Source organism: Chrysemys picta, chromosome 13 (genome assembly GCF_011386835.1).
Source record: "Chrysemys picta bellii isolate R12L10 chromosome 13, ASM1138683v2, whole genome shotgun sequence".
Lineage (NCBI taxonomy): Eukaryota > Metazoa > Chordata > Testudines > Emydidae > Chrysemys > Chrysemys picta.
Genome location: NC_088803.1, coordinates 17,700,973 through 17,726,951, shown reverse-complemented (window position 1 = coordinate 17,726,951; position 25,979 = coordinate 17,700,973). Strand labels below are relative to the sequence as shown.

At 63.5% G+C, this 25,979-nt stretch overlaps 1 protein-coding gene and 1 long non-coding RNA gene across 2 annotated transcripts in view; both read left to right on the top strand.

Annotated features, from left to right (window-relative positions):
* LOC135975265 (telomerase protein component 1-like) overlaps window positions 1–25,731 on the top strand; it is a 34,492-nt gene extending 8,761 nt beyond the window's left edge. Inside the window, exons 2-4 of the mRNA XM_065565483.1 lie at window positions 23,169–23,381; window positions 23,599–23,759; window positions 25,600–25,731. Coding sequence (XP_065421555.1) covers window positions 23,294–23,381; window positions 23,599–23,759; window positions 25,600–25,683 — 333 coding nt within the window. The 5' untranslated portion in view covers window positions 23,169–23,293 and the 3' untranslated portion in view covers window positions 25,684–25,731. The remainder of the gene's footprint in view (window positions 1–23,168; window positions 23,382–23,598; window positions 23,760–25,599) is intronic.
* Window positions 21,522–22,639, top strand: LOC101944904 (uncharacterized). Its single transcript, XR_509977.4, has 4 exons — window positions 21,522–21,735; window positions 21,855–21,954; window positions 22,090–22,245; window positions 22,409–22,639. It is a non-coding gene; the product is annotated as an uncharacterized LOC101944904 (long non-coding RNA).
* Window positions 25,732–25,979: the final 248 nt, after the last annotated feature.

Below are 25,979 nucleotides of genomic sequence, written 5' to 3'. Positions count from 1 at the left end.
GTCCCCTAGATCCCCACTTTGCGTGAAGACGTGGAAGGGTTGCGATTTGCATACGCCGCGGCACATGCCGCGAATTGCATCACCTGCTCACCGTCACTTGTAAAGACCAGAGTGTCTGGGAGGCTTATATATCCCCATGGCAAACATTTCATACCTCTCCAAAAGTGAGCCAATTCCTATCCTCCCCCACCCTCCCCCCAGCCATACAGGGCTGTATAGGGCTTGCAACCTCCCAATAGCTGATGGGCCTGAGAGGTCCTGCTCTGTCTGCTCCCCCTCAGCCCTCCTGGGCTGTACAACCCTCTGCACAGCTGCCCTGTATGGGCCCTGCATCCTCCTTGCTTCCTGCTAGGAGCAGTACAGCCTGTATAGGCCTTGCATCCTCCTCACAGCCTGCCATAGGCCATATAGACCTGTATGGACCCTGCAGCTGCCCCACAAAGCCATGCAAACCACCTGTCAGATGGGATAACCCCCCCGTTCCCATTCACCAGTCTGTGAATATGGCCCAGGGCCGCCCACTGACCAAGGAGGCCAACCCAAGATATTGACCTGCTGTTTGTCCCGTGCAACTGAACAAGGCAGGGCGCCCGGGGTGTGGACATTGTTCTTAGGGCTGTAGGGTGACACAGTCCGCATTGAGCCGCTGGCTACGTTTTCAGTGATTGACCTTGCGACCTTCACTTGTTCCCCCTTTGGATGTGACAGATATTTACAACAGGGCAATATAGCTTTGTAGGTTTGGATTGTTCTACCCCAGGTCATATATCCCAGTACAGACCAGGAGGTAATTCTATATGGATCCTTCCCCCCCAACCCCTTATATGGGTTCACAAACCAATTCAGAGCATTCTAGTCCAAACCCTATTGTATCTGACCTCCCTCCACACAGGACATATAATCCCATATTGACCAGCACCCCTTTGTGGGCTCTTACAGAACAAAGCCATCTCACCCCTACGGACATATGCCAGGCCATATATCCCAATCCAATCTGGTCCATGCAATCAGGCGTAGCTTTTTAATGAGGAGAGTAATTAACCACAGGAACAATGTCCCAAGGACCGGGTGGATTCGCTATCGCTGATGATTTCTAAATCTCGCTCAGATGTTTTAAGACCCGCTCCAGGAATTGTTTGGGACGGTTCTCTGGCCTGTGAGATACTAGGTCAGCCTAGAAGATCACAATGGTCCCTTCTGGCCTTGGAATCTATAAAGCCCCCTGCTTGGGCCGATGTAGTCCCATATGGACCACAGGGACTCCTAGCCCAGTTCAGATCACTGAAACCGTCCCCGAGATTCTGTATAGATGGCCCCAGTCTGGTTATTTATGCTCCTCCAGATCAGGACTGGGGCTGTTTCGCTAATCCAGCCTATTTCAGGCTGGCCCATAAAGCCCCTACAGACCACCCCCCCACATACACTGCCCCAGCTCTGGGCCCTTCTGCTACCCCCCCACGCAGATTATTTTCTTCCCCTCCCCCAAGATTTTCAGCTTGCCTCCTCTCACCTAGGCGCTACAGACCAGGGGAGAGCATTATGCTCACAGTGCATGCTGGGACAGGCTGGGCATGGCCCAGGTGTGGGTGGGACACCACCTACCATTGGGGAGGGCGGCTTCCCAGCGGGATGAGGGCCCCTGAGGAAATGGGGATTGTCTTGCAAAAGGGTACAAATGCTTTATTTCAAAACAGAAGCATCAGCCCCAGCTTCCCCTCCTCCCCACATGCAGCCTGCAGACCATCCTCATCCTCCTTCCAGCAGTAGCTGGGCCCTGAACTCCAGAGCAGGGAGCTGGCGAAGATCCCAGTGGCCAGCCCCTATCTGGTGGTGGAGCTAGCACCTGGCTTCCAGCATGGTCTGGCTGTAACAGCGCCCAGTGATGGAGGGGGCAGTTCCCCGGCAAATCACTCTCAAGGTGCAAACGCGGCCCCTGAGCTCCCAGCCTACTTTGTCTCGCTGCTGCTGCTGCGGCTGGGCCTCACGGATGGGCGAAGGGGCCATGCCAAGCGCTCTCCCTGCCAGGTCGTTGCCAGCCTTCCGCTCGCCCTGCCTCATTGAGGGCCTTTTGGGGGTGCAGCGCCTGGCACGGGCAGAGGAGAGCACAGCACAGCATCCGAGCGGGGCTCTAAGGCCAGGGCAGGGCTATATAGTCCCTGTGGCTGTGGGCACAGGGCTAGGGCTCTCTGTCTCCAAGACCCGCAGCGGGCAGCGTCCCTGGCAGCCGGCGGGCAGAGCCCCTTGTCCCGGGAGTGGGTGTGCTGGTGCACCACCATGTTGGAGCGGCGATGGAAGCGTCGGCCGCACTGCGGGCAGGCGAAGGGGCACTCGGCTGTATGGGTGCGCTGGTGACGGATAAGATTGGAGCTGCGGTGGAAGCGTCGGCTGCATTCGCCGCAGGCGTAGGGCTGCTCGTCAGTGTGGGTGCGCCGGTGCACGGTGAGGACCGAGCTCTGGGCAAAGGCCTTGGGGCAGTCAGGGCAGCGGTAGGGGCGCTCGCTGGTGTGGCTGCGCCGGTGGGTGGCCAGGTGGGAGCTTTGGGCGAAGACCTTGGGGCAGTCGGGGCAGCGGTAGGGCCGCTCGCCAGTGTGGGTGCGGCTGTGCACCACCATGTCAGAACGCTGGGCGAAGCTGCGCCCGCAGTCTCCGCAGCGGTAGGGCGACTCCTCCAGGTGGGGCCCGCTGGTGGCGCCGGTGCACCGTGCTGTGGGCGAAGGCCAGGCCGCAGATGCCGCAATGGCAGGGCCACTCCCCGGTGTAGGAGCGCTAGTGGTGCAGCAGCTCCGAGCTGCCGGGAAAGCCCTTCCCATTGGGCGCAGAGGTAAGGCCGATCAGGCTGGTGCGTGCGCCGGTGCTGCGCCAGGTTGGAGCCAGTGCTGAAGCCCTTGCCGCAGTCGGCGCAGCGGTAGGGTCGCTCACCAGTGCGGGGCTCTTGGCGAAGCTTTATTCCAGGGAGATGTAAGCTGCACCCAGCGGGCAGTTCAGACAGGGCTCAAAGAGCTTTCGGGAAGCAAATGAAATGCCCCATGTGGCAGGGAGCGGGAGTTGAATTAGCGGGCAGAACCCAGCCAGACCATCTCTTCCAATTCCTGACCTGGGGAATCTCCATGTGGTGTTATGTGCAGCTGTTCCCCAGCTGCCCCAACCCAGAGCTAGCTGCATCTCAGTGCCAGGTGAGCCACCCTGTGCAGTGTTATGTGCGGCTGTTCCCCAGCTGCCCCAACCCAGAGCTAGCTGCATTTCAGCATGGGGTGAACCACCCTCACGCAGGAAGCCCAGGTAAGGGGACAGCGTGGGGGACTCAGGGTGGGTTGGTGGGCTGTGATTCCTGCTCAATGTAGCCCCTTTCCACACACGGTCTGCAGCCTGCCCCTCCACCATCCCAGACACAAGAAGCAGTGAGTTCCGCAGGCCACACGGACTGATTTCCCCCTAACACCTACGGGCTCTCCTCTCCTGCATTAGAGTAATACCACATGAATCTCTGGCGCTGGCTGATGGCCTCTAAGGTATTGGGGTCCAGCTGCTGTGGGTCCACACATGATACCAGGAGGGGGCAATGCTAGAGGGCTGCCCCAGATCCCAGTGACACCAATGGCCCCAAATTCTCCCTCTGAGCCTGGCTGATAGCCCCCTCCTTGGGTCCTGCCTGCTGGGTGTGGAGGGTGGTGGGTATGGCGAATGTAGCCCAGGAGAGAGGATGGGGCACCTGCCTCTGAGATGCAGCCAGCTCTGGGATGGGGCCCCTGCGGGACAGCCACATATAACACTGCATAGGGATAGCTTGTCCGGCGCTGGGATGCGGAACAGCCGCATACAACACTGCAAAGAGATAGGATGACCCCCACTTCACCCCCCCCCCAGGTTGGGGGCAATAAATCCGGTCCAGCTCTGGCACATCAATCCACCTGCAACTGCCCAGCTGACTTCCCCCCATCTGGCTGCCCCAGCTTCCTTCTCTGCCCCCACCCCCAGAGCAACCCCCCCCCCAAAGCCCCCAGTACGCGCGGCTGGCCAGCTGCTGGTGCAAACCAGCATCACCCTGCTGGCTGCAATGCTGCACTGGCCACAGTCCACACCTGGGCACCTGGCCCCATTGACTCCAATGGAGTAATCCCATTGCAGGTAGGGCGTGACACCGGCTTGACCCCAGGGTTCTGGGAGCAGAATCCAGCCCTGTCCCCACTGCTATTGGGAGTGACTCCAGATTGACCCTGGGTTGAGGGGAAGGGGGCGCGGAGATCAGCGTTCAGTCCCGAGCACAAGGAGATCTGGCTGGCGTTTGTGAGTCGCTCTGCAGACAGATTTCAGTTACACCATTGGGCCCGTTGCCCAGGTTTGCTCTGGATGTGCCCAGCCCAGCGGGCAATCCCTCCACTTGGCTTCCCAGAGCCCCTGGCCTCTCCAGCTCCACCTCAGCTGTGTGGCTTCTCCTGGGGCCAAAGCCACTCTGCCCCACCTACGAGCATGAAACTCACTGGCACTGGGGAGGAATGGAAAGTGAAACCCGGGCGGGGGAACCTTCACTCCCCAGCCGGGCATCCAGGGAGGTTTCAATCTGCCCTGGCAGCTCCTCTGCCCAGCTGGGCCTGAGCCAAGGAGGTGTCGGAGGAGTGTGAGCCCGCAGAGGGGGCTGTGAGGGCAGAGGCTGGTGCAGCAGGTAGGTGGGAGCGCCCGGGATGGAGGGGGATTGGTGGCCATGGAGCAGTGGATCATCTGTTGGGGCTGCTGGCACAGCCAAGGGCCAGACACAGCACTGGGGTTGGCACCAGCCACCCATTTTGGGCCCCGCGCAGGGGCGGCACTGGCTGGCCAGCACACTGTGGAGGGGACATCTCTCCTCGTGTGCCCAGTGCCCCCCCGCTCTAACCACTAGACCCCACTCTCCTCCCAGAGCCAGGGATAGAACCCAGGAGTCCAGTCTGCTGGTGCCCACTCTAACCACCACCCGGCGCTGTCTCTAGCAGAGCTCCAAGACCAGGCATGGGCCGTGAGCCGTTCCTGGCCCCTCTGCGCTGTTGCGGGTTGCGCTGTCGACCTGCTGGGCACTCCGGGCCACGATGGGACCCGTCTTGGCCATCTGGGGATGACTCTCAAGCAAGCTTGGTGTGCCGGTGGCCCTCGGGGGCAGAGCTGGGCGGTGCCTCCTGCCCCCCACCAGCGATGCCAAGGCAGGGGAGAGGGCCAAGCTGTGCTCTGAGGGGCCTGTGGCAAGGACAGAGCTGAGACCCACCCACCGGGGCCCACAAGGAGCCCCCCGCCCCGGGAGCCTGATGCACAGAGACCTTGTTCATTACACTGCCAGAGATGGACCTGTGGGAGCAGCTTTCGGAGGTCCTGGCACCCTCCCTCTGGCAGGTGATGGCCAGCAGGCACTGCCAGGGGGATGCTGGCACCCTGGCCCTCTCTGGCCCCCGGGAGGCAGCGCTGGCTGCCAAAGTGGCCATCAGTGAGCTGCTGATCCTGGTGGGCAGGGCAGTGCCCTCGGTGGGCTGGTTCTTCCGGCCGTGCCCAGGGATCAGCCTATGCCTCGGGGAGGGAGACGGCGCTGGGATCCGGGCGGGCGCCGTGGTGAGGCTGGGTGGTGAGTCCGGCCCGGACAGCGGGGCCAGCGTGGTGACCCGGAGGGCGTTGAGCCGGCGAGGGGCTCCTCACGCCTGCCTGGAAGTCTGCTCCCTGCCGAGGGACTGGCAGCCGGGGCGGTGCTGCTGACCCTGGAGGCTGCAGCCCAGATGCAGGTCACCTCTGTGGCCGTCTGTGTGAACTCGGAAAGCATGTGGCTGGTGGAGGCCATGGCTGAAGCCATCGACACCTTCGCCCGGGGCTGCCCTGCCGCCCCCGTGAGCAGTATCTCTGTGGTGGCCGCTGATGGGGCCCTGGTGGCCACCTTCCATAGGGCATGTGCCAAGCGGTGGCCGCTTGGCAAGAACCGGCAGGAGCTGCTGGGGAATGTCCTCCGGGCCCAGGAGAGAGTCCGCACCCAGGTGGTCAGCGGGTCCCTCACCAGCCAGAAGGTCAGTGCCTTGGTTAGAGTGGGGGCTGGGAGCCAGGACTCCTGGGTTCTCTCCCGACTGTGGGAGGGGAGTGGGGTCTAGTGGTTAGAGCAGGGAGGGGGCTGGGAGCCAGGACTCCTGGGTTCTATCCTTAGCACCTTCTCTCCCAGCTGCTCTGTAGGAAGACGGTCTATCTAGGGCTCAACTTGTTTGGAGCCCCCCAGGCCCAGAGGGGGGGAGCGATGAGCCCCCAAGGAGCCGGTCCGAGCGTCTATTCACGCTCCTTGGCTCTGTGTTGGGGACAGATGGATGTGCTGGTGCTGCCGGTGGTGCTGGAGACGGATGGGCTGGAGTGGTGCTCTCAGGAGGTCCAGGCCCTGGCAGAGAGGGCGCTGGCAGCTGCAGGCCACAGCGGGGAGCTCCAACCGGGGAAGGTGCTGACGGTGCCAGGCACGGCCCTACCGGATCTCCACTGCAAAGTGCTGTACCTTGTGCAGCTGGATGGCGAGGCACTGCAGCAGCAGGGGGCGCCAGAGGTAAAGGGGGGGCCACCTCATACTCCACGGATCTCTGCTGTAGCCCCTGGATCCCCCCCTCCCTCTGCTACCCAGCTCTACTAGATGCCTGGGACAGAACGTAGCAAGGGGTTTAGGTGCCTAGACAGGCCTTAGCAAGTCTAAGCCAATGAGGCGCCACTCTGTCTTTAGGCTCCTAAACCACTTGGTACAGCAATATCACTCTCTAGAGCGGGTCGGCAGTTCTCCACCCAGAGTTGTTCCAAACCGAACAGCATCCTGGAGAAATTGATGTATTTCAGTTTTTCATAGAAAAGCCCATAAACCATAAAATTGTGGCAAACATTTTCCCTCCATCATATCTGGTTTGTTAGGGAAATTCAGAATCTTTTCATAGAATCATAGACTATCAGGGTTGGAAGGGACCTCAGGAGGTCATCTAGTCCAGCCCCCTGCTCAAAGCAGGAACAACCCCAACTAAATCATCCCAGCCAGGGCTTTGTAAAGCCGGGCCTTAAAAACCTCTAAGGATGGAGATTCCACCACTTCCCTAGGTAACCGATTCCAGTGCTTCACCACCCTCCTTTTCTCTAAGTCCTAGGAAAATCGGAAAGTCTTTCTTTCCCCAAAACGGATTCCCCCCCCCCCCAAACTGAAAATTTTGACCAAAACCTGAACGTAAGAACACAAGAACGGCCATACTGGGTCAGACCAAAGGTCCATCTAGCCCAGTAGCTTGTCTTCCGACAGTGGCCAATGCCAGGTGCCCCAGAGGGAATGAACAGAACAGGTAATCATCCAGTGATCCATCCCGTCGCCCATTCCCAGCCCCTGACAAACAGAGGCTAGGGACACCATCCCTGAACATCCTGGTTAATAGCCATTGTTTTACCATTTTGTTTTAACATCAGCAGGTTTTGTAAACTGAACATTTGTGCTGAGCCTCCAGAGGTGTCACTGAAAAGCAGCCGGTTTGCTGGAAGCAGTTTCTGAAAACTAATTTTTCCCCGCCAAAAATGAAACTTTTTACTGAAGCCGTTGCCATGGGCAGTTTCTGAAAAGCAAAAATATGTCTTGAAAACCAAACGAACTTACCTGTGTGCTCCCTGTTTCCCTGGCATCCATAGAGACTTCCAGGAGAGAAAAGCCTGGGAGTTCTCACGGGTTAATGAAGCCGAGTGAAAAAAGGTGTTAGGTCATCCTTGAAGCTAAGATAGCAGCGAATCCTAAATACCTTGTGTTTCGTAGCCTCTGTCGCCAGCTAGGTGCCGCGTAACGGACAGACATCACCCGTCTGTCTCTTCTCTCCTCGAGTTCCCACTTCCAGAACTGGAGGCCTCGCTGAAGGAATATCGGCTTACTTCTCAGATAGATAGATAGATAGATAGATAGATAGATAGATAGATAGATAGATAGATAGGTTTGGGGCTCGCACCTGGGGCCTCTGTGTTCAGTGGGTTGCAGCAGCGTCTCTCCCCTTGGCCTCTCCGGCACAGGCCCCGCTCCCCAGTGCTTCTCAGAAATGGGACCCCCATGAGCAGTGATAACCCCCCCGAGTCTCTCCAGCCATGGGGCACTGGGGGTTACGGTCAGGGGTCTGTGACAGTTGATGCGGCCCCAACTCCAGTGCTCTTGACTTACAGCCAGACTGACAGTAATACGCATGGCCCTGCCTCAGTTTCCCCACTGACCTCCTGGGCTGATCCTGGAGCGCCAATCCGATGGTTCCTTGTGCCTCGCCCCTGTCAGGCCCAGCAGCGACGCCTGCTGCTGGGGACCCCCCACACTCGCAGCCCCCTTGGCCTCCCACCACCCCAGGCAGAAGGCAGCTGGGTGGGTGCCGTGCCCCAGCACCAGCTGTGTGACTCAGGCTGGGAGCCATCAAAGGCAGCAGCTGCCAACCTCTTGCTTGGGTTCCTGGGGGGTGGGCGTGTCCCCAGTTCCCCAAATCACCAGGGCCAGCCATATTGAAATGCTGCATCGCCACCAGAGCCCTGACTGCTAGGGGGAGAGCGCCCCCTGCTGAAGTCCTGCTCCCTGTCGCACAGCGCCCCCTGGTGTTGCAATGGGGCCAGCACTGACTGTTGGGGGAGAACGCCATCTGCTGAGCCGCCCAGCGCCATTTGAGGTATCTCAGAAGGACTCAAGGGTATCTAACCCCTCCATGTAGCTTGACCCCCCCCCCCCCCGCATTGTACAATCCACGGCAGTCGGGTGCCCGAACCCCCAGGGCCAGGCCCCTCCCGGCTCTCCGACTCACCGGCGGGTCCCAGACATTCTCCTCTCTCCCCGCAGAGGCCGTGGGGTTCTGCTGGCCTCTTCCTTCGCTATGTGGACGAGAGCCCGGTCGTGCGGCGAGAGTTCAAGGGACGCCTGGAGGAGGCCGGCTACGGGTTCCAGGCCTGTCCCCACTGGGGAATCCTGACCTTCCTGACAGTGGCCAGCCCTGAGGAGCCGCGCGGCTGGGAAGCGGCATTTCGCTCAGTGTGCCAGCGTTACGTGGTGCATCACGAGGGCCGAGAGGACCTGCTGGAGGCCCTGGCTGCCGAGCCATCCCTGGTGGAGGAGTTCGGGTTCATCCGGGTCTATGAAGGGGTGGGCTTTGTCGGCTTGGCAGGGGAGATGGCACCATTCCTCCAGCACCTGGCTGTGAGGGCCTTCCAGAGGCAGCTGGTGAGCCGGGAGTACTCGGCCGAGCCTCTGCCCAGGTGGGTCATCGTCAAGGACGTGGTGAAGGAGCTCCTTGACCCCACGTCAGCATGGAGCTTCGACAGGGCGCCCCAGCTATCATCATCTTCCGGGGCCCTGCCGGCAGGTGGCCGAGGTGGAGAGCCGGTGCCAGCAGCTGCTCAGGGCATTCTGGGTCCTGTCGGTGCCCGTCTCGCCTCTCCAGGTTCGCTTCATCCAGGAGCACCGAGAGGATGTCTTCACCCCCAGCTTCTTCCTGGACCGGGGCATCGCCGCCATCCTAGAGCTCCCCACTGCTGTCTTGGGAACCGAGCTAGCCTGGGATCTTCTTGCCGAGCCGGAGCTCCCCGCCGATGACTCAGGGACTGAGCTGGCCTGGGACCTCCATGCTGGGCTGGCGCCCTCTGAGGGCGTCACGGTGGCTGGGGTGGAGCAGGAGAAGGTGCAGCATGCGGCGGAGCTGCTGGGTGGCCTGGTGGGCTGCCAGACGGTGCCAATCGAGGAGGGGTTGCACTGGGCCACACAGGGTCAGGAGTGGGGCGAGCTGCTGGCTGGGCTGGGCGCCCAGTGGGACGTGGCCCTGCATTGTGCCGCGAGCCGGGAGCAGCTGGTGGTGGTGGGCTTCCAGCCCTACGTGGCCGAGGCGGAGGCGGCTGTCCGGGAGTATCTGCAGAATAACTCACCAGCCGAGGAGCGGCTGGACGTCCCCCCGCCAGAGCTGGCAGAAGCTGGGGCAAAGCTGCTGCGCTTGATGAACTGGGAGCACCTCCAGGTCACCGTTCAGCTGCACCCCAACACTCGGGTGCTGTCCCTGGGGCTGCGGGGCCTCCTGCGTCACCTGCGGCTGGCCAGAAGGGCCATCAAGGCTGACCTGGACTCCCTGGTGTTGGGCACGGTGCCCATCAGGGGCCGAGCCTTGGGCGAGTACCTCTGTGGGGAGGGGGCGACCCTCCTGCAGGACCTGGCTCAGCAGCTCTGCTGCGTGGTGAGCCTGCGAGGAGACCCCCCTACAAATGGCCCCTCCAGCACCTGTGGGCAGGTGAGAGCTGTGGGTGGCAGCCTGAGGGCGGGCAGGTCGCCCAGGGTCGCCGGGTTTGTCAGAGTCAGAGACATGGGAGCTGGCACTACAAGAACTGGGGAGGGGCGGTCTGGGCTGAGAGGGCAGTGGGTCCGTCTCAGGTCTGAGAGGGCAGTGGGATCCAGTGGGTGGAGCAGGGGGGCTGGGTGCTAGGACTCCTGGGTTTTCTGCTGGCTCTGGGAGGGGAGTGGGGTCTAGTGGTTAGAGCGGGAGCTGGGGCGGTGTGTGGGGGTTCCTGGGTTCTATTCTCTGCTTTGCCCCTGACTTCCTGCCTCCCTCCCCCTCTTTGTGCCTCAGTTTCTGGGTCTGCGAACCTGGTGAGTGGCCCATCCCCCCGGCCAGGTGTCTGGGTCCCCTGGGCAGGACAGGGCACCTGAGGCCGGGCACGGGGGTTCGGGGGAGCAGCACGGCCATGGGCTGCATGGAGTTGGCAGTGTTCCCTGTGCCCTCTTCACCCAGCTCTGTCCTCCTCTGCAGGGTGCAGCTCTGGAGGCTCCCAATGCCCCAAGGAAGCCCCCAAAGGTGCAGGCAGGTAAGAGCAATGCAAGGACCTGGAGGGCTGGGCCGCACTCCCAGTCCATAGCCCCCTGCTACCCTAGCCCTGGGCCCCCTCCAGCTCTGCCAGTACCCCTTGCTTCTGACCCACTGCCCCTGCTAACCGAGCCCCACTGGTGCTGACCCATCTATTCAGGACCCCTCTCTGCATTCCCAGGGGCCCCCAAGGGGCTGGAGCTCCGCATGGTGGGCCGAGAGCCTGACATGGGACGGGTGAAGGCAGCCGTGGCTGGCTTCGTGGCCCAGTTCCACGATGAAAGCGTCTGCAATGCGGAGCTGGTGGCCGTTGGCGCCCAGGCCCTGCGGGAGCTCGGCCAGGCCTTGCTGTACCATTTCCCTGTCAGCCTCCGGCGCCTACTGGGCAATGTGCTGCGGGTGCGGGGCGCCTGGGAGGATGTGGCCAAGGCCGTGGCTGCTGTCCACACCAGGATCCAGGCTGCTCAGCACCAGCGGGTGGAGGCCGAGGTGCTGTATGGGCTGGTCAAGTGGCAGCACCTGGCCCTGGCCGGCTGGCATCCCTTCAATGTGGCCACCAACCAGTGGCTGGAGACGGCGTACGCCAGCGGGGAGCGCCGGGCGGAGATCGAGTGGGACGGGCAGCGGGCAGAGATCGACCTTCTCAAGGCAGTGGGTGTTGCGCCGGGCACTGGGGCCCCCATCCGCCTCCGCCGGGAGATTTGCCTGTGGGGTGAGAGGAACCGACCCCCTTCCAAAGACCCCCCCACCGCTGCCCCACTGCTGGACAGGAGGGCACCAGTGTGGGACTGACTGCCTTGGGGGCAGGGAATGGGCAATGGCACCTTTCCTCTCCAGGGGGTGCCAGCTGCCATCCAACCTCGGGGGACTGGGACGGGGGCAGGGAATGGGGCACGGGGCCTTTCCTCTCACAGGGGCGCCAGCTCCCATCCAGCCTTAGGGCAGGGACTGGGCCTGTGGCGGCTCCCCACTGACTGACCCCATCTCTCGTTGCAGACAGGTGCCTTGCCCCACACTGGGAGCCCATGGGTGAGAGCCTGGTGAGGCTGGTGGAGCTGGCGGAGGGCTCAGAGGAGTACCAGGAGGTGGCCAAGGGGTTCAAGCAGACGGCCCCGGGCTACTGCATCCTCCACGTGAGTGTGAGAGGCTGGGGGGCTCTGGGGCTGGGGCTGAGAGACACCCCCTGTGGGTCCCAAAGCCCAGTCAGGGGGAGGAGGGAATCTCTCCTAGCCCCAGCTGCGGGTGGGGCTCAGTGACGGGGAGCTTCCCTGGCCCTGCCTGCAGGGAAGAAGGAGGTCCTTGTAGGGCTGTCCATGGGGCAGGAAGGCCAGATGTCCGTGGCCACTGGGGGGTGTCCCCTGACAGAGCTGCAGGGGATTGGGGACCTGGGACTGAAGCTCTGGCCAAGATGGGATGGGAAGAACCTGAAAGGCTGGGTGCCCCCCCACCCCACATGGGGGTGCCCTTAGCAGCTCCTGGCCATGCCCACGGTCCCTGCCCTGCCCCCTGCAGATCCAGAAGGTCCAGAACCGGGTCCTGTGGGTCTCCTACTGCTGGCAGCGCTGCTGGATGGAGGAAAAGAACCCGCCGGGCGAGCTCAACGAGCGTCTCCTCTACCACGGCACGCGGCCCGAGAACTGGCGCTCCATCCAGGAGATCGGCCTCAGGAACACCTGCCGCAAGAGTGGGGCTGGGCCCCCGGGGGTCCCCGGGGCTTGGGGCACCAGGACTGTATGCCATCCCCGCCCCCTGGGCCACCCAGTCCTGCCCTGGGCCCGGATGGGAACCAGGGCCCCCTAGACGGGACAGGCCCCATGTCCCATTCCCCACCCCTCTGAGCCAGGCAGTCCCTGCCCTGGGGCCAGATGGGACCCAGAGCCCCCTAGAGGGGAAAGACCCCTTATCCCACTCCTCACCCCCCAGCACCAGCCAGTCTGGGGGACAGGTATTTGTACATGATGGTATGGGCCCCTTTTCAGGGCCAGGAATACTAGTTGCACCACTTCCTCTCTCCACTGTTAAATAGCAGAGTTAATTTTGATTCTATTAAGAGTCTAGTTACAGGCTGCTATACTGAATTCACTTTGAGCCAATGGTGCACCAGCACTGGGGCTCCCCCTATTGTGAGCTGAGATCACTGAGTGGTGTGTTAACTAGTGGGGGAGCCTGAAGATTTATTGCTAAGTGGCTGGCAGAGCAGTTTGTGGGACGGTTGGTGCGGCCCACGGGATGGCGAGCGGAGCACTTTGCGGGACAGCTGGAGGAGCGGCTCACGGTGAAGGCTGCAGCAGAACCCCATGAAGCGGCAGGGCAGTTGGCCTTGGACCATGTAAGATTCCCCTTGATACCCCGTGTTCCCCTTTCTCTTCCCCCCCCCCCATTTCCACCCAGGCTGGGGGAAGGGGGGGTAAGACTCTGCAGATAAACTTTTGAACTCTGGGGCTGCACTGACCAGGGACAGAGACTTTTGGGGTGTTTAGTTATTATAATTCTTATTATTGTTATTATTTTTGTATTCTTTTCTCTGGACTCTGGACCTTGACTATACTCTTGTCAAGAAACTTGGACCTTGACAAAGAATAATTGATTACCCCTGATCTAGCCCAATAAGCACAAACTTTTCAAAAATACATTCTGATCATTTAATTTATTTTTTTTGTGGGGGGCCTTAATTTTAGGATGAACAGTTGTAGTCACCTTGGCCAGGATTTTCAAAGCCTCCCATATTTGTAGTTAACATGTTTATTTCAGAAGTGCCTAAGAGCCAGTCAAGAGTGGGTCCCTAAAGTGCTAGGCAATTCTCCCATTCTATTCAACAGGAATTGTGTGGGTCCAACTCCCTTGGTTCGCTTTGAAAATTGCAGCCTGTAAATTTGAGTGGGAACAAAGTGGGAGAGATAGACAGAGCTCCTATTTTTGCCCCCATGAGGTACCAAGATCCCTGGGGCAGCTTTGAGAACCTAAGTCTTGTTATATTTTTAAGGGAGGAAAAGCACACTCAGCTCTCATTGACTTTTTATCTTCCATGATGGGGTACTCAGCTTGTTTTATAGCCATGTCCATGTAATCTAAAGTTGAGTCCAAAAATCACAGGCAGCTGAAATTAGGGTTGACTTTAGAAAACTGAACCCTGAATCAAAGTGTCAGGCAGGTCTGGTGTGCACGGCGCCCCCTTCCAAGCCGTGCTCCTGTTCCCGGCACCCCCTGCCGGCCCCCCTCCTCCCAGCAATACGGCACCCCCTGCTGAGCCCCCGCACCCTGCAGCACGGCACCCCCTGCTCCCTGCAGCCCGGAGCCCCCCTAGGGTGACCAGATGTCCCGATTTTATAGGGACAGTCCCGATTTTTGGGTCTTTTTCTTATATAGGTTTCTATTACCCCCCCCCCACACACACACCACCTGTCCCGATTTTTCACACTTGCTGTCTGGTCACCCTAAGCCCCCCACACCCTGCAGCACAATGACCCATGCTGAGCCCCCACTCCCTGCAGCCCAGAGCTCCCTGCCGCACAGAGCCCTGTGTCGAGCTCCCTGCAGCACGGCGCCCCCTGCCGAGCCCCCACTCCATACAGCACAGCGCCCCCTGCCGAGCTCCCTGCTCCCTGCAGCACAGCGCCCCCTGCCGAGCCCCCCGCTCCCTGCAGCACAATGCTCCCTGCCGAGCTGCCTGCTCCCTGCAGCACAATGCCCTCTGCCGAGCCCCCTGCTCCCTGCAGCACAGCGCCCCCTGCCGAGCTCCCTGCTCCCTGCAGCACAATGCTCCCTGCCGAGCCCCCGCTCCCTGCAGCACAATGTCCCCTGCTCACTGCAGCAGTGCTCCTTGCCAAGCCCCCTGCTCCCTGCAGCACAGCGCCCCCTGCCGAGCCCCCCGCTCCCTGCAGCCCAGCGCGCCCTGCAGCACAGCGCCCCCTGCCGAGCCCCCCGCTCCCTGCAGCACAGCGCCCCCTGCCGAGCCCCCGCTCCCTGCAGCACAATGCTCCCTGCCGAGTCCCCTGCAGCACAGCGCCCCCTGCCGAGCCCCCTGCTCCCTGCAGCACAATGCTCCCTGCCGAGTCCCCTGCAGCACAATGCCCCCTGCCGAGCCCCCCACTCCCTGCAGCACAGCGCCCCCTGCCAAGCCCCCACTCCCTGCAGCACAGCACCCCCTGCTGAGCCCCCCGCTCCCTGCAGCACAATGCTTCCTGCCGAGCCCCCTGCTCCCTGCAGCACAGCGCTCCCTTCCGAGCTCCCTGCAGCATGGCGCCCCCTGCCGAGCCCCGCCCCCACTCCCTGCAGCACAGCACCCCTGGCTGGGCTTCCCCTCTCCCCACTCCACACAGTGCCCCCAGTGCTCACCACGTTGCGCAGCACCTCCAGCGAGGGGCGACTCTTGCGGGCCCGCCCAGGGAACTCGTAGCAGGGACTGACGTCCATTGTGGTCACGTAGTCTGGGGGAGCCGAGAGGGAGCCCCCCCTCATCTGCCTGGCCAGAGCCCTCCATGGATGGGGACGGGGGGCACGGCAGGGGGCTTGCCCCCTCCTTGCCTTTGTCCAGGGCAGGGCCCCTCTGGAGCTTCCGCACCTTGAACCGGCCCAAGGCCAGAACCGTCTTGTAGACCGGGGAGTCCATGGGGGTGCCAGGTCCACCTGGGGGTGAGGGGGGAATCCAGTACTCTGGGCAGGAAAGGGTTAAACTCACCCCACCCCACTCACTGAGCAGGGCCTGTCCCTGCCAGCAGGAGGTAGCAGGGACACACACACACACACACACACACACACACACACACACACACACACTCTCTCTCTCTCTCTCTCTCTCTCTCTCTCTCTCTCAGTTCTTTCCATTTTAGAGATTGTGAAACTGGGGATAGAACCCAGGAGTCCTGGCTCCCAGCCCCTCCCCCTGCTCTAAGCACTAGACCCCACTCCCCTCCCAGAGCTAGGAGAGAACCCAGGAGTCTTGCCTCCCAGTCCCACATCACCACCTCGTTCTAACCACTAGACCCCACTCCCCTCCCAGGCCTGGGGAGCTGGGAGCCAGAACTCCTGGGTTCCCTTTCCTCAGGGTGGCAGAAGATGCAGATGGACAGAAAATCCCGCCCTCCCGCCCCCCAGTACCTGCTACCTTTCCGCTGGCCCTGAGTTCAATCCTGTGCCCCTCTCCCCAGCCCCTCCTTGCCTTATAAAGGGCCCAGGCTGAGAGGCCAGGCCAGTAGGGTTACCATATTTCAGCAAGCAAAAAAGAGGATGGGAGGAGCCCCACCCTAGCCCCTCCCACTTCCCGACCCCCTCAGAACCCCCAACCCTCCCCCCCGTTCCTTGTCCCCTGACTGCCCCCTCCTGGGACCCCTGCCCCTAACTACCCCCCAGGACTCCACCCCCCTACCTAAGCCTCCCTGCCTCTTGTCCCCTGACTGCCCCAACCCTTATCCACACCCCCACAACCCCACACAGACCCCTGGGACTCCCACGCCCCATCCAACCACTCTCCACCCCCTGACAGCTCCCCCCCCCAGAACTCCCAACCCATCTAAACCCCTCTGCTCCCTGTCCCCTGACTGCTCCGATCCCTCTCCCCACCCCTGCCCCCTGACAGCTCCCCCCCAGAACTCCCAACCCCCCACCCCCCCGCTCCTTGTCCCCTGACTGTCCCCTCCTGGGACCCCTGCTCCTAACTGCCCTCCAGAACCCCACCCCCTACCTAAGCCTCCCTGTTCCTTGTCCCCTAACTGCCCCCTCCTAAGACCCCCCCCCGAACTGCCCCCCAGGACCCTACCCCCTACCTGTACCCTGACTGCCCAAAACCTTCTCCACTCCCCCCAAAAAGCCCCCCCCCGAACTCCCGACCCCCCCGTCTCTTGACTGCCCCCTCCAGAACCTCCCTGCCCCTTCTCCTGCCCCCTGGCCCCCTTACCCCGCCGCTCAGAACATGGTGTTGGGCTCTGTGCGGAGCCGGACACGTGGCTGTGCTCCCCAGCACAACACACAACCCGGTCCCTGCCCCTGCACAGTGCTGCGGGAGCGGGGCGCTGGGCTGCCGGGGAGGAGGGGCTGCCGAGGCCGATGCAAAGGGCCCGGCAGGCTGGCCGGCTCAGAATGCGGGGGCGGGGGGGGGGGAAGGAGGAGCTCTACAGCTGCTCCGGAATCTAGCCCTGCAAGCTGCAGGGGGAAGGGCTCTGGCTGCCAGAGCCCCAGGTGAGAGGCTGACTTTCCTGCAGTCCTCCCAGCCGCACCTCGTTCTGCCTGGGGGGGAATCCCGGACATTTTGAGTGATTTACAAATTTCCCCCCCCCCGGACGCTATTTTTAAAACAAAAAGGAGGACATGTCCGGGTAAATCCGGACGAATGGTAACCCTACAGGCCGGGCCCTCCAGAACCGGCCCAGGCAGCCCCCGGCCGGCCCCACCGCCCTGCCCCTAATCCCCCCCTCACACCCTCTTCAAACATGGAGACTTTCCATCAGCCCCGGCCCCCCTGTTCGCTCTGCTTATCAGTCCCGCGTTCTTTCCACTGGGGCCCACTCCGCCCAGCTCTGCTTGGGGCAGGGGCACGGGACAGGGCAGGGGGCCAGAGGACACCCCCGCCCCCGTGCATGGTGGGGGGCAGTTAGGGCTGGGCTGGAGGCCCAGGGGAATCGCCACCGGGAGGGAGCTGTGTGGGGGATAGGAGCCGTGGGGGGATGGGTAGGGGGTGGTGTGTGGGGCAGCACAAATTCACCCCGAGCAGGGCTTGTGTGTCCGTGCACCCCTGATGGAGGGGACGGGCCCTGCTTGGGGTGTGTGTTTGTCCTTGCCCCATACTGCCGAGGGGGATTCTCCTCGGTACACGCTGCTCTGCGGGCAGGCCAAGCAGAGTGCCAGGCCTGTACAGACCCATGGCGCAAGCCCCACAGGCACCTTTGACAATGAGGTAGGTTTGTGTCCAGCAAATATTCTTACCCCCTCCCCAAAATGCCTCTAGGCGCTCAGATGGAAACTAGTCCCAGGGGATCGCAGGAGGGTGGGGAACCCCAGCAGAGACAGCAGGTGGGGCAAGAATTTAGGAGCACCCTACCCACAAATCCCATCACCCCACCCAGCCAGCTCATCCCCCACCCATCCTGTACCCTCCACCCCATACACCCCATCCCCCACCCAGCCATCCCATCCACCCACCCCATCACCCACCCCCCACCCAAACATCCCATCTCCCCATCCCATAAACCCCATCCAGCCATCCAGTACCCCCTCTCCCACTCCATTTCACCTCGCACCCGCCACACAACTGTCCTCCCACATCCACCCCTCCATCCACTCCAACCTGTCTATCATTCTGAACTCCCCCTCCCCCTCCCCCTCCCCCACCACTCCTCCCCTCCCCGCCCCCCTTTGTTCTATTCCGGCTCTTTACACTCTGATGGAAAAACTAATTTGAACAAACTTTTCCGACCCCAGCTGGGAAAAGCGCCTTTATCCCCTGGCGCTGCCCAGCCCCCATGGGGGTGGGGGGGATCATGCTCCAATGGGGGTCTAACCACTAGACCCCACTCTCCTCCCAGAGACAAAACCCAGGAATCCTGGCTCCCAGTCTCCGGCTCTAATGACTAGGCCCCATTCCCCTCCAGAGACAGAACCCAGGAATCCTGGCTCCCAGCCCCTCGCTTTAACCACTAGGCCACACTCCCCTCCCAGAGACAAAACCCAGGAATCCTGGCTCCCAGCTGCCCACTCTAACCACTAGGCCCCACTCCCCTCCAGAGACAGAACCCAGGAGTCCTGGCTCCCAGTCCTCCTGCTCTAACCACTAGACCCCACTCCCCATCTACCCCCTGAAGCCCCTGTGCTTTGGACTCCTAGACACCAGTGTCTGCGAACTTCTGTCCTTCCCTACTGGCGAATCCCCACCTGGGGAGGGGGGCAATAAAAAGGCTAGGACATCCCTCCCTGCCCCCAGAAATCCCACCCACTCCCCACAGCCAGGGGCCTCCAGGCTTAGGGCTCCTGGCCAGAAGCTCCTGGCCGCAGGGCTGCAGTCCAAGAGGAGGGCAGTATGGGGCCCAGGACACGCGGAGGGCTGGCAGGGAGCCCGGCCTGCCCAGACCCGGCTATAATTAACCCCTGGGATTGGGGCCAATGCTCCCCTGTGGCTACCCCGTCTCCAGGCCTCGGGAAGGGTCGTCCCACAGCCCACCTCTCAGCGGGCCCCAGCAGGTAAGGGACAGGGCTGGGGGATGGGGAGAGGCTGCGGGGCAGGAACTCTGGGACTGGAAGGGGGAGAAGGACAGGGTGAGGGTGTGCGTCAAGCCTACACGCCCCACAGCAAATGCAGACACACAGATATAGCAACTACACACAGAGCACAACCCCCCCCAGCAACTACACACACACACAGCAGACAGGAACTACACACACACACACACACAACACAGACAGGAACTAAACACACACACCGCAACCCATCCCCCCTCAGCAACTACACACACACACACACCGTAACCCCCCCTCAGCAACTACACTGTATAGGGTTACCATACGTCCTCTTTTTCCCAGACATGTCCGGCTTTTGGCACTCAAACCCCCATCTGGGGGGAATTTGCAAAAAGCCAAACATGTCCGGGAAAATGGCGGCTCTGCTCCTCCCCTGACTCTTCGGCTCTGTTTAAGAGCCGAGCTGCTCGAGCGCTACCAGCTTCGGGCAGACCCCTTGCCTCCGGACCCCAGCCGCCGGCGGGCACTTCCCCTCCCGGTAGGGTTACCATATCTCATAAATAAAAAAAGAGGACCCTCCACGGGCCCTGGCCCCGCCCATTTCCCCACCCCTAGCCCCGCCCCAACTCCACCCCTTCCCCACCCTAACTCCGCCCCCTCCTCCCTCCCACTCCCAGCCAGGGGGAAAGGGCTGCCCCAGTGCTACCAGCTTCACGGTTTCCCGGGCAGCCCCCAGACCCTGCGCCCCCAGACGGCGCTTCCCCAGCGCAGCTGGAGCCCGGGAGGGGAAGCGCCCAGCCGGGGGCGCAGGGTCTGGAGGCTGCCCAACAAACTGTGAAGCCGGTAGCGCTCGGGCTTTGGGCAGCCCCTATGCCTCCGGACCCTGCGCCCCCAGCCGGGCACTTCCCCTCCGGGGCGCCGGCGGCTCTGCGTAACTTACACTGTATAAGTTACACAGAGCCGAAGAGGAGCAGAGCCCCCGCAGCTGGAGGCTCTGCTCCTCTTAGGCTCTGTTTAAGAGCCGGGCTGCCCCAGCGCTACCGGCTTCGGGCAGCCCCCGTGCCTCCGGACCCTTCGCCGCCGGAGCCCGGGAGGGGAAGTGCCCGGCTGGGGGCGCAGGGTCCGGAGGCAAGGGGGCTGCCCGAAGCCAGTAGCTCTCGGGCAACCCGGCTCTTAAACAGAGCCTCCAGCGGCTGCGGCTCTGTGTAACTGACACTGTGTCAGTTACACAGAGCCCCGGCGGCTGGAGGCTCTGCTCCTCCCCTGACTCTTCGGCTCTGTTTAAGAGCCGAGCTGCCCGAGCGCTACCGGCTTCGGGCAGCCCCCATGCCTCCGGACCCTGCGCTGCCGGAGCCCGGGAGGGAAAGTGCCCGGCTGGGGGCGCAGGGTCCGGAGGCAAGGGAGCTGCCTGAAGCCCAAGCGCTACCGGCTTCACGGTTTGCCGGGCAACCTCCAGACCCTGCGCCCCCGGCTGGGCGCTTCCCCTCCCGGGCTCCAGCTGCACTGGGAAAGCGCCGGCCGGGGGCGTAGGGTCTGGGGGCTGCCCGGCAAACCGTGAAGCCGGTAGCGCTGGGGCAGCCCTTTCCTCGTGGCTGGGAGTGGGAGGGAGGAGGGGGCGGAGTTAGGGTGGGGAGGGGGTGGAGTTGGGGCGGGGCTGTGGTGGGAAATGGGCAGGGCCAGGGCCCGTGGAGGGTCCTCTTTTTTTATTTGCTGGATATGGTAGCCCTACCTGACAGGTAACGGGGCCGCCGTGGTTGGAAGGTCCCCTGCCCTTCCTCCCGCCTCTGTATGCCTGCCCCTCCTCCCAGGTGTCCACCTGCTCCTCCCCATGACCCCCTCCCCATCACCCCTCCCGCCCAGCACCTGGGCCTCATCACCAGGCCTCACCATGGGCCCCGGGCGCCTGCCCTCTAGGGCTCCCACTCAGCTGGGCTCCGGCCCTGCTCCCAGCTGAGTTGGTCCACGGCCTGGGGCGCCTGTGCTGGTTAGGGGGGACCCTCCTGTGACCTGGGGGGGGATGGGGTGTGTGGGTCCCATGGACTGGGTGGGAGGGGCTGCAGGGCTGGGAGCCTGTCGGGGGGGCTGCGTATCTCTACCCTGGGGGAGGGGAGGGGCTGGGTCCCTGTGGGACTGGGGGGCTTCACTGGGGGAGGGGAGATGGCCAGACAGCTGGGGGGCACGGTGTCCTGGGTGGGGGTGCTGCCTGTCTCCGAGCTCTGGGGGTGGGCAGCACTGGGTTCCTGTCCGCTCCTGGGCCTCGTTCCCCCCTGATCTCCTCCCCCAACCCCCAGCGTCGCCCTGGCTCTGCCCACGTCCCCCACCTGTGTGGCCATCTCCCCCTGCAGGCGCCAGATTGCTGTGGGCAGCACCGATGGGACCCTGCACCTGCTGAACATGCAGAATGGCTAGGTACCGGGGGAGAGGGCACGGCAGATTCAGGGGATCTCTTGCCATGGGAGGACACTGTGGGGCTGGTTGGTTTGGGGGCAGGGGCAGGATGGGGAGGCGGGCGGGCAGGATGGGGAGGTGGGGAGCTGGGGACAGGCCGGGGGCAAGCTGGGGGCTGGACAAGCTGGGGGGCAGGGGAAGCTGGTGGACCGGCAGGGGGCTCTGCAGTCTCACCCCCGCCCTTCCCCCAGGAGCTGAAGACCCTGCTGAGCGGTGGCGCTGGAATCTCGGCCTGCGTTTTCCTGGCTGATGGGACCGTCTGCCTGGGCACCTCCGCTGGGGGACTGGAGACCTGGGGCCTGCATGAGGGCAGCAGGTACTGCCAGGGGGGCTGCCCCTCTGGGGGCGCTGGCTGTGGTCCGGCCCGGGGGGCAGCGGGGGAGCTGGCTTTGGGGGCAACGGTGGGGACACCACATGAATCTCTCTCCCTTCCAGGCTCCTGGCTACTGATGCTCACCAGGGCTAGGTCACAGGCTGCTGCGTCAGCCCTGATCGCAGACAGCTGGCCAGCGTCTCCCTGGATGGGCACCTGAAGGTACCGGCTGTAGTCACTGCCCCTCCCCCCCCCCCGCTTTAATCACTAGCCCCCACTCCCCTCCCCCAGCGAGGAGAGAATCCAGGTGTCGGGCGCCTGGCCCCTGTTCTGACCCGCTGTTCCTGTCCCTCCCAGCTGTGGGATTCTGCCCAGGGGCACCTGACCTGGGAGCTGGATCTCTCCTGCCCCTTGAACTGTGCTGCCTTCCACCCCGACGGGCAGCTGGTGGCCACCGGGGGCTGGGACGGCACTGTGACCACCCTGGGCCTGCAGAACCGGAGTGTGAGCTCGGTATGGGTCAGGAGGGGCAGGGATGTGCTAGGAGGGGCTATGGGTCGGGAGTGAGGGGCACTTGCAGGGCTGAGGGCCAAGGGCTGGGCTGGCAGGGGCTGCAGATTGGGAGTGAGGGGCACCGATGGGGCAGGCTGGGCTGTGACTCTGGCTCCCCCTGCAGGTTCTCTCAGGCCATGACACTTCCGTCCGCGCCGTGTCCTTCTCCCCTGCGGGCACCATGCTGGCGTCCGGCTCCCTGTCCGGGACAGTGCATCTTTAGTCCTGGTGGGAGGTCGTGAGCCTGGCCACGTTCCCAGCACACCAGGGCTTCGTCTCCGAAGTCAAGTTTCTCTCCGGGGACCAGGTCCTCCTCACGGCGCGCGAGGACTCAAAGGTGCTGTGGGTCAGGATTGAGGGGCACTGGCAGGTCTGGAGGGCAGGGCTTGTCTAGAAGGGGCTGCGGGTCGGAAATGAGGGGCACCGGCGGGGACGGGGGCTGGGCTAGCAGGGGCTGCGGGTCGGGAGTGAGGGGCACTGGTGGAGGTGGGGGGAGCACAGCACTAACCCCTGATTTGTAGCCCAGGTCCAGCTCTGGCCAGGGCACCTGCGCCGTGCCCAGGGCGCTCTGGGCTCAGGGCCGCTTTCTCCAGCCCTCTGCATGGCCCCCAGCCCCGCCGGCACCCTACTCGCTGTGGGGCACCATTCAGATGATGTTTGGGTCTATGGCACCCCCTGGGGTAAGCGCCCAGACACCTGGGTTCTGTCCCAGCTTATGGGGGAAAATTAGATCTAATGGGTGGGGGTGGGCGGTGCTGGGAGCCAGGACTCCTCCATTCTGGGCAGCCAGGAGTCTTGGGTTCTGTGGTTGGGTGGGGGTTGAGAGCCAGGACTCCTGGGTTCCCTGTGGGGTTGGCCCCCGTCACTCTTCGCTCTCCCCGCAGGCTCGGCCGGGTGGCGCTGCCCAGTAGGGGGTGTGGCGGTGCCCAGCCTGGCTTGGCTCGGGGATGCTGTGCTGGCTGGAGGCAGCAGGGACGGGACCCTGCGTGGCTGGGCACTGGCGAGCACCATGGCCTGCCCCCTGTGGGAGCTGCGGGGGCACAAGCGGGCCGTGCTGGGCCTGGCCGCCTCGTCCCAGCTGCTGGCGTCTGCCTCAGGTAAGGCTGGGGGCAGGGAGGACGGATGGCGGGAGCGGGGGCCGCTTGCAGGATGTGGGGAGGGGCTGGAGGCAGGGTGTTTCCAGATCTGTGGGGGGGAGATTTGGGGGTCATTGGTGAGGCTAGGGGTGCCCAAGGACTATGGGGTGGGGGCAGGATGGGGTGGGCGGGGGCGGGGTCTTGGAGCCCATAGTCTGAGCCTTCCTCCTGCCTCCAGAGGATTTCACCATCTGTCTGTGGCTGGCCGAGACACTGAGACGGGCCCTCCCAGACCCTTCCCCAGCCCCCCTGGCCGTCCTGCAGGGCCACGCGGCCGCTGTCACCTGCTGCGCCTTCAGCCCCAACGGCCGGCACCTTGCCATGGGGGGCAGGAACAAGGTGAGGGGTGTGTGTGCTGTGAGATGGGCACTAGGGGGCAGTGTTGGGCAGCCGTGCGGTGTGTTGGGCACTAGGGGGCGGTGTGGGGTGGCTGTGCTGTGAGATGGGCACTAGGGGGTAGTGTGGGGCGGCAGTGCGGTGTGTTGGGCACTAGGGGGCGGTGTGGGGCAGGCGTGCGGTGTGTTGGGCACTAGGTGGCTGTGTGGGGCGGCTGTGCTGTGAGATGGGCACTAGGGGGTGGTGTGGGGCAGCCATGCTGTGAGATGGGCACTAGGGGGCAGTGTGGGGCGGCATTGCGGTGTGTTGGGCACTAGGGGGCGGTGAGGGGTGGCTGTGCTGTGAGATGGGCACTAGCGGGTGGTGTGGGGCGGCAGTGCGGTGTGTTGGGCACTAGGGGGCGGTGTGGGCCGGCCGCGCTGTGAGATGGGCACTACGGGGCAGTGTGGGGCAGGCGTGGGGCAGCCATGCTGTGAGATGGGCACTAGGGGGCAGTGTGGGGCAGGCGTGGGGCAGCCATGCTGTGAGATGGGCACTAGGGGTGGTTGTGGGGCAGCAATGCGGTGAGATGGGCACTAGGGGGCGGTGTGGGCCGGCCGCGCTGTGAGATGGGCACTAGGGGGCCATGCGGGGCAGGCGTGGGGCAGCCATGCTGTGAGATGGGCACTAGGGGGCAGTGTGGGGCAGGCGTGGGGCAGCCATGCTGGGAGATGGGCACTAGGGGATGGTGTGGGGCAGCAGTGCGGTGTGTTGGGTACTAGGGGGCAGTGTGGGGCGGCAGTGCGGTGTGTTGGGCACTAGAGGGCGGTGTGGGGCGGCTGTGCTGTGAGATGGGCACTAGGGGGAAGTGTGGGCCGGCCGTGCTGTGAGATGGGCACTAGGGGGCAGTGTGGGGCAGGCGTGGGGCAGCCATGCTGGGAGATGGGCACTAGGGGATGGTGTGGGGCAGCAGTGCGGTGTGTTGGGCACTAGGGGGCAGTGTGGGGCGGCAGTGCGGTGTGTTGGGCACTAGAGGGCGGTGTGGGGCGGCTGTGCTGTGAGATGGGCACTAGGGGGAAGTGTGGGCCGGCCGTGCTGTGAGATGGGCACTAGGGGGCAGTGTGGGGCAGGCGTGGGGCAGCCATGCAGGGAGATGGGCACTAGGGGATGGTGTGGGGCAGCAGTGCGGTGTGTTGGGCACTAGCGGGTGGTGTGGGGCGGCAGTGCGGTGTGTTGGGCACTAGGGGGCGGTGTGGGCCGGCCGCGCTGTGAGATGGGCACTAGGGGGCAGTGTGGGGCAGGCGTGGGGCAGCCATGCTGTGAGATGGGCACTAGGGGGCAGTGTGGGGCAGGCGTGGGGCAGCCATGCTGTGAGATGGGCACTAGGGGTGGTTGTGGGGCAGCAATGCGGTGAGATGGGCACTAGGGGGCGGTGTGGGCCGGCTGCGCTGTGAGATGGGCACTAGGGGGCAGTGTGGGGCAGGCGTGGGGCAGCCATGCTGGGAGATGGGCACTAGGGGATGGTGTGGGGCAGCAGTGCGGTGTGTTGGGCACTAGGGGGCAGTGTGGGGCGGCAGTGCGGTGTGTTGGGCACTAGAGGGCGGTGTGGGGCGGCTGTGCTGTGAGATGGGCACTAGGGGGAAGTGTGGGCCGGCCGTGCTGTGAGATGGGCACTAGGGGGCGGTGTGGTGTGTTGGGCACTAGGGGGCGGTGTAGGGCAGGCGTGGGTCGGCTGTGCTGTGAAATGGGCACTAGGGGGCGGTGTGGGGCAGGCGTGGGGCAGCCATGCTGTGAGATGGGCATTGGGAGGTGGGGGGAGCAGACCTGCTGTATCTGCTCGTCTAACCAGCCCGTTTCCCCGCAGACCCTGTTGTGCTGGGACGTGGGGGGCCCCACAGCGGGAGCCTCCCCCCTCTGGCGCTCGCTCCCCTTCTGCCACCGCGACTAGCTCAGCGGCTGCGTTTGGGTCGGGCCCCTGCTGGTGAGTGGGGGGGTAGTTGGGAGGGAGGCGGGGGGGGCAGCTCCTCCCTGACTTGTCCCCTTCCTCTGCCCCCGCAGCTGTCCTGCTCCAGCAATGGCACTGTGCGGCTCTGGGACCCGGCAACCGGCCAGCGGCTCCGCGAGTTCCTACCCCACTGCGGCCCTGTCAGTGCTGTCTTGGCCATGGTACATACCTGAGGGGGGGGGCACGGTGCCAGGCATGGGGGAGCACCTTGGGCACTGGCACCATCCCTCACCCCCTCC